The sequence below is a fragment of the Microtus pennsylvanicus genome, chromosome 5 (assembly GCF_037038515.1).
Source record: "Microtus pennsylvanicus isolate mMicPen1 chromosome 5, mMicPen1.hap1, whole genome shotgun sequence".
Classification (NCBI taxonomy): Eukaryota; Metazoa; Chordata; class Mammalia; order Rodentia; family Cricetidae; genus Microtus; species Microtus pennsylvanicus.
In genome coordinates this window covers 45,165,154-45,173,459 of record NC_134583.1, presented here as the reverse complement: position 1 = coordinate 45,173,459, position 8,306 = coordinate 45,165,154, and the positions used below count along the sequence as shown (strand labels likewise).

Below are 8,306 nucleotides of genomic sequence, written 5' to 3'. Positions count from 1 at the left end.
TATAAAACATTCTTTTGTTTTTGATAGATCCAATATGTGCAAAAATTATTTATCTCTCTATATGATTTATATAGCATAGATATATAAAAAAGGAAATATAATTATTTGAATTATTTGAAGTACTTTTGATGCTTGAACAGACAGAACAGAATTACTGAAATGTAGACACAAAGTAAATATGTTTGATATGCATCTATGTTAGGAGACTCAGAGTTTCAGTAGCCTTAGATATTGAGGTATCCAAAGAAAGGGAGCAGAAAAGTGACCATGAAAACTCCAGAAACGGAAGTGAGCTGCTAAGATTTTCATTTTTTACTACATTGCTTGACAACTTGATCCTACCATCTCCTTCGTGTCCCACTAAATGTGGAACTCATTTTTTTCTGGATTCCCTAAAGATATCCCTTCTTATTTTCTTTGTCCAGAAAATAACCTCTCTCTTCTTCCTCTGGCTATCTATGGGAAGGTCTTCCTGTGGGTTTGCTTGCTTGAATTCTCCCTACAACTCTAAATCACTGTTACTACAGAGTTCCACTGCCACACAGTGGGTGTGAGTCTAACCTGTTTTCTTAGGCAGCTATAAATTCTCAATTCAGAGTGTATACAAACATGGCAAATGGCGACTCAGAGGTCAGGTCACATAACTTCTACAGGCCTTAAAATGTAACATGAAAACAAGATTTTAAATGTTTCAAATCCATATTTGTCTTGGACTTTCTGTTGCTGTGAAGAGACACCATGGCCATGGCAACCCCCATAAAGGAAAGCATTTAATTCTTCTGACAGCTTCCAGTTTCAGAGGTGTAGTCTATTATCATAATGGTGGGGAGCATGGTAGCATGCAGATAGGTGTGGTTCTGGAGAAGTAGCTGAGAAGCCTACATGTTATAGGCAACAGGGATTGGTCTGAGTATCACACTAAGGGAAGCTTGAGAAAAAGAGACCTTGAAGCTCATTCCCACAGTGATGCACTTCTTCCAACAAGGCCACACCTACTCCAACAAGGCCATGTCTCCTAATAGCACACCACTCCCTTTGGGGGTCACTTTCTTTCAAACTACTACAATATTCATAGGCTTCTTTTATTTTGTATTTACTCTATAATAGGTATCATAGATTCTGACTGAAATGGATTTTAAACTTCATTCCAGGTAATACACAATGTGGTAGAGACAGAAAATATGTGGAGAAAACACTTTCTCAGTGAGATGAGCACTTATGAGTGAAGGACCTGATCTCTTATGTCATCACTCAGTCTTGATGGTCTAGACTTGTGCTCAGTGAATTCTATTTGGCTCAATTACAGTAAGAGGAAAGTGTTGCTCCTGACAAGTGCTAAGCGTTAATAGTTCTTATTATGAAGTCTTGGTCCAGCAAGATTGCAATAGTAGCTCTTGGTTCTATATGCTTGAACAAGACACTAAGAAGAAGCATTAGACTTTGAAGAATAAACACTATGTTAATGCTACCTGAGGCTTTGTGAGGAATCACTAAAAGAATAGTGTATCAAGTACATATTTGTTCCTCAACAATCTTGTCTTATAGAGTCTTAAATTGTTGAAAGTATTTGAAGAGTCATATTCAATCAGATAAAAGCATTTAAGGAACAAGCTTGTTTTCTGAATCTGTGTAGAACTTCAAAGTCTTGTATGATGCACAAGTTTGTAATTCTAGGTAACTATGTGTGGCCTTGGTGAAGCTGGCTAAATGACATATCAGTGCCTGTGTAGAGGAATCTCTATGAACTCCGTGGAACTCAAGTGTCAGTTTGCCTACTGTGGAATTCAGAGATTCAGGAGGATGCAATACAGATTATTTTTTCTCTTCCCGAGTAAAGAAGTATACGGGGTTCAATAGGTCTCAGGTAACTTTTAAATCGCAGTTTCAATTTCCTGATGAAAAATGAGATGTTTAAAAAAAACAACTTTTCTCGCATTACTGACCCAACTTTACAAACAAGCATGCCATACAACTGGGCATAATATCATTGATTTTGTGAACTGATCTATCACAAATAATACATATCTACTTGTCATTACATTCTAGTTTATTACCAGACTCTAATTTCTGTCTACTGGACACTGTTTTGTTAAAGAAAGATTTTTTGTTTTAATTTTGTGTGTGTGCACATGTGTGCACATGCACATGCATGGCATGCATGCATTGAAGTACAGGTGCATATGGAGGCCGGAAGAGTATGATCACCTTTGATTTTGAGGTGAAGGCAGTTGTGAACTGCTTAATGTGGGTGCTGGAATCAGAACATGGGTTCTGTGTGAGAACAGTATGCACTCTTTACCACTGAACAGCTCCACAGATCCTAGACACTGTATTCTAAGCTTGCATCAGTTACAGAACATAAAGTAGGATGACGTGTGACTGTAGAAAGCAAATAAACACCCCTCTTTTTAGCATTGTCCACTAAACTCTGAGCCTCTTCTCCGAGAGCATTCGGATGATGCCACGGCGAATCTCCTTGGTCTTAATGCTGTAGACAATGGGATTGACGACAGGGGGCAAGAAAAGATAAGCATTGGCCATCATGGTTTGTAGCAGAGGAGACGCATGATGTGCAAAGCGATGTACCATAGACAAGCCAATCATAGGCACATAATAAGCAAGCACAGCACAGACGTGGGAGCCACATGTGTTCAGGGCTTTCTTCCTCCCTTCTCCTGTGGCAATGCCCAGTACAGTGTGGAGTATAAGCCCATAGGACACCACAATGAGCAATGAATCTAGCCCAAAAGTGGAGGTAACAATGAAAAGTCCATAGATATTGTTGATAGAAATGTCTCCACAAGGTAAATGGATAAGGTTGGGGTGGAGGCAATAGGAGTGAGAGAGGGCATTATGGCCACAGAAAGGAAGTCTCTGTAACAGTATAGGCAATGGGGCCATTAGTATAACACTTTTGAGTCCAATGATAGCTCCTGTGCCAAAGATGCACGGTGGTGTCAAGATAGTTGTATAACGTAGTGGACTGTAGATAGCCACAAAGCGGTCCACAGACATGGCTAACAGCACAGCTGACTCCATGATGGAGAAAGAATGGATGAAAAACATTTGGAGAAGGCATGCTTCAAAGGTAATCTCACAAGTATCAAAAAGGAAGACTCCTAGCACCGTTGGTAAAGTGGAGGCCGAGACACCAACCTCAGCAAGTGCCAGCATGGCAAGAAAGAGATACATGGGCTGATGCAGGGAAGCATCTGTTCTGATGACATGAAGAATGGTACCATTCCCAAGGAAGATGATGGTGTACATCAGGCAGAAAGGGATGGATATCCAGATGTGTTTTGTCTCCAGCCCTGGGATACCAACCAAAATGAATGTTGTAGGTAAGAACCCCAAAGAGCTATTGGAATTCTTCATGTTGACATCTAATCCTGGGTGGGTGGCAGTGTCACCTCAAAGGTCAGAAACAAGCTAGTGAGGCTGCATTATGTTGAAAAAAAAATTCATTGGGCATCAAGGAAAGAGAAGAAAACAAACTTTGATTCATGTGACCAAAGAACTCCTTTTTGACAATCTACATATGATTCCCATTAAGATATTTTCATTGTGAAGGATTTTCTGTTTCTGTCTTGAAGAAATTATGGAAGAAAGAAAAGCATTCATCCAAACTGCAGTGGACCTTAGATCAGCTAAAAGGTAAATGACTATCTTGTCCTAGTGTGGACTCTCCTAGCTGTAGAAAGCTACTAGGGAAATAAACCTATACACAAATCCAGAATAAGGTACCAACTAATGTTTTTAATAGACAGACAGAAGTTATTGATAAATATATAAGTACAACACAACAGCTTTAAAATTCCTAATAAGCCCATAGTGAGTAACGGAGGACCAAGGCAAGGCTGAGATCTTGACCATGAATGCAGTCTGGAACAGATTGCTAGAAGGACTGTGTGCAAAGAACCACATGAGTCAGACCAGGTTGGCTGTTTTCTAAAATAATTCATGGTCCCTGAAATACTGTGATGAGCACCCCCAGAATCTTTTGACTGATAATCTTAAAAAAACTCCTAATCTTACTCATTAGGATTTCTTTGTCTTAGACATATTTCTGACCTCACAACAGCTGCAATACTAAAAACCTAACCATTCAATAAATGCTTTCTTTTCAGAAGATTAAAAAACCATCTTCCTAGAATGAGCAGAGTATTGTCTTGGCCAGCACAGGAATACAAAAGCATCCTGGACGAGGAATATAGGAAGGACTTCTCATGCTACCATGAGAAGTCTTATATCATGAATCAATGCACCCCAGTGCACATCCTCCCACCCACACACCCTGCTTGCCTATCCACGCAGGCCCAAGCCCAATGTTCAAATACTCTGGTACAAATTCTTTTACAGTCACTGCAATGGATAGAACTCACTATTCCACATTGGAAATTATTATGTTCTCTCTGCCTTGCTGACCTATTCACAATTAGCATTTCTCTCTACCAATCCCATATAAGATGGAGGAAGCAGAGAGTCCTGGACTTACTCAGGAAATCTCTGAAACCTTTAGCCATAAGACATAGAGATCACATGTACTTCTCATCCTGCTCAGACATGGTCATTAAGGATCCTGAAGTCTTCCTTGCAGTTACATCCTAGGATGGAAAAGTTCAGGACACTATGAAAGGATCCTAGAAAGGGAACTTGATTTACTTTTAAAAGCCAGAGGAAATCTTACTTAGGAAGTATCATTTCATCTCAGACAGGAGGCTCAGCAGAAAGATTTTAGGTTAAATGGAGAAGTTAGGTGGATCCTGCAGGGGTGTCCAACTTGCTGCCTGAGGGATGCATGAAGCTGACAGTAGCTCTGAATGTGAACCAACACGAAATCATAAACCCACTTAAAATACTCTGAAATTTTCCTCTTAAGTTAATTTTGCAGTTCTTAATTGTGGACTTTGTAGTTGATGACATGTGTGTAATGTCAAAAGTTGAACATACCTGACAGGAAAAAATATATAACTGCTGCAGTCAGTGTGTAACAGAGTGTTTTCCCAAACACTGAATTAAGTCATTGAGAAAATAAAAATTGTGGATACACTCAGATATTAAAACCATGGTCTATATAAGCTTTTATGGAAATATCAAAGACAGTAATGAAAAAGCACCCCTCTCATTTCCCTCCTGCGCAAACTCTGATGCAGTTTAACTCCGTAGATAGTAGATTTGAGAAAGGTCTGTATGGTGGGTTGTGGGGCAAGTTAAGTTGGAGAGGGTCCAGAGCAAATTACTGACCTCAGAGACAAGGATCACACATAACAGAGTGTGTTAAAATACAAACCTCCATGTTCGGTTTCTTTACAGGATTTCAATCTCCCCGACTAAATAGCACCTTCTCCTAACTTGCTTAAGCGACTCCTTGATCCTTCTGAACCCATATCTCTCTTGGCACACCTCAAGAGACTTGACTGTAAAGAGACCAATCCTGGGAACAAGAGACCCTCTTTCCTTATTCATAAGCCCTTTGTTCTCTGTTGGTTTTGTTTTCTATTGCTCTTGCGTGTTTGCTTTTCTCTCATCGCTGCTTTCCATATCCACAGTCACGTGGGGGCAGATGTTCTTGTAAGAGATTTTAACACAGTTTTCTCTTGTGTTTAGGATGTGTTACAAAAGTTGGGAGGTGATTAAAGGTCATTTAGCTGTGAAGATTGAAGACATATAGCACAGAAGAGAATATGGAAACTTTCATTAGAAAGAAGAGGATGTTATGCACTGAGGTCTACAGTCCTGGAACTGCACTGAGTGGGAACTAACTCCTAAGCCACATGCATCTTCACCTGCTGTCTGTAACTTGTTTCCTTACTGGTAAAGACAGCAGTGTGCTATCTGTCTCCTACAGGCTCTGAGCTTTTAACAAGTACTGGTTAGAATTTGTTGCCCACACTCTCCTCTTAAAGGCATTCTCTGAAGGATCAAGTTAATTTATTCAGTTTCTAATTAAACTGCCTCACCGATACCCTCACAGCACCTGTTAAGGAAACAAGAAAACAACAAGTTCCTATTAATATATCAGCCTCTGAAAAGATATGTGGCTTGCATGGGAAACCACAAGTGATCCATCAGAAAACTATTTCTAGAAATTATGATTTCTGATACTGTTTTGTTAACTTGCCATTTTTTTCCGCCTTAGGAAATGCTTCCCCTCATTCTACCTCACATTTTCAGGAAACTAGAAAGGCATGCCTATTAGTAAGAAGAAATTTGCAAAGCTTTGACCTGGGATGGAGGTGGGACTCTCTTTGAAGCTGCTTTAAGATGTAGGGCTGGGAGACCACCTTAAGCACTCACCATTCAACATCTGTTTGGACCAAGGACACTCACTTTGGCAAGTCCTTCACGCATGCCATCCTTATCTTCATAAATTTGTGGCTAGAATGATGTCTTTCATCCTTTTAAAGTTAATCAAAATCTCCAGGAGTGGAGAAATAGAGACAGAGTTAGGTTCCCTTAGGAACAATTAACAAAGTAATCATACAGCTTTCTTAATATTAGATGTCTCTAAGGAAACTAAACATGTATATGAAAGTGAATGTGGATATATTCATCTTCTATGATAATTAAATAAATAATATATAAAATTACTTAGAACATTTTACATCCTTACAATGCAAAATTAAAACAAACACTTGGAAATATTGTTATCTGAAAGTAGTCATATAGAAATTAAAGTTGAAAAATATTACAAAAAGTTAAGCAAAACAAGGGACAGTGGGGTGATGAGAGGAGCTTGGCCAAATAGACAATTGTGCAGTTAAATAGGGAGAACAAATTCTGGTCTTCTATTATTGCATAATAGAGTACTATGGTTACCAGTAATACATTACATTGTCTCTTCTAAAATGGCAATAAAGATTATCTTGAATACTATCACCACACAGAAATGCTAACGATCTAAAGGATGGATATGCTACATTATCTTGACCGAGGAGGACATGTGAATACACAGGCCTCCCATTTCGAATTCCCAAGCTGACCGAAGAGGACATGTGAATACACATGCCATTTGCTCTGCTTTGTCCTCTCAGTGTGTATCTGCAATCAATTTTTATGTGTCCTTTAAAATAAGAATTTAATTTAATTTCTTGAAAATTTTACTCATTTCTGTAACACATCTTGATCATATCTATCCCCAACCCTTCCTCTAGCTCCCTTCAGGTCTCCTCCAATACATTTTTCTCTCAATTTCATATCCTTTAAAAAAAATACCCCATAGAATTCATTTGTGAGGCCCACATTTGCATGTAAGTAGGGACATTCACTGGGTTACATGCAACCTGCTAGTGGCCCCAACTTCAAAGAAAAGGGACTCTCCTACTTCCAGCCGTCATTGACAGCCAATAGCTCTTCAACTATGGATGAGGCCTCTGAGGCTCTCCCCCATTCTGCTGGGATTAATTTTGTGTGGGTAGGCATAGGTGCTATGAGTTCATGAGTGTGGAAGCCGTGTCATGTCCAGAAGACAGCATTTCACAGTGTTCTCCCCCTGTCTAGGACTTTATCTTCTTTTCTGTCCCCATTCTTGGTGTTCCCTGAGCCTTGTGGTGGGTTTGATATACACATCATATCTACTTCTGAGAATTCACAGCAGCTTACCCTTAGAACTCTAATCAATTGAATCTTTATATAAACCACTACGCCATGCAAAATAAAGTTTTTCCAAACAAGGTTGAGAGCAGCACTAGTCCGTGAGTATAAAGATGGATATTTGGAAGACAGACTGTCCGCATGACACTGTTAGTAAAACAGCAGTAGGTTCTTTTCCCAGGGCCCAAGGCCTCTCAAATCACAGGGCTCTGACCAGCTTTATATGAATTCGTTCCTGTGGAGAGGCCTCAAATATGACCAGAAAGTGGTTGGTACCCCCATATGCATAAGTCTTTGCAGGACAAATGACAGTTATTTTCTGGTATTTGGAAACCTACAGATATCTGAAATGCTTTGTTCTTCTGATTTCCACAAGGTTTATGTAGGTTTCATGTCTTTATGCGGATGGAGACGTTACACAGGTTATGAGGAAATGCACACATAGTAACAAAAGAAATAGTTGAATAACTTATTCTTGAAAAAAATAGAATATATGTGAAGTGTTATTTCTGTTTGTTCTCTTTACTACCATAGAATTTCCCTCAAATAATCATAACCATAAATTTATGTGTTACAAAATAAATACACAAATTGACTAAGGTATCATCTTAAGTATTTATGCCTATATGTTACACATATGATATATAATATAATATTTTCAAATTTTGCTTAACTCTTGAGCACCTATCTTCTTATCATTTTGACTAATGCAG

The 8,306-nt window shown here is 39.0% G+C and overlaps 1 protein-coding gene across 1 annotated transcript; it reads right to left on the bottom strand.

The window, feature by feature from the left end:
* Positions 1-2,421: 2,421 nt before the first annotated feature.
* On the bottom strand, positions 2,422-3,375 carry LOC142850827 (olfactory receptor 51J1-like). Its single transcript, XM_075974729.1, has one exon. The coding sequence runs from the start codon at positions 3,373-3,375 to the stop codon at positions 2,422-2,424; it is 954 nt and encodes a 317-aa protein (XP_075830844.1).
* Positions 3,376-8,306: the final 4,931 nt, after the last annotated feature.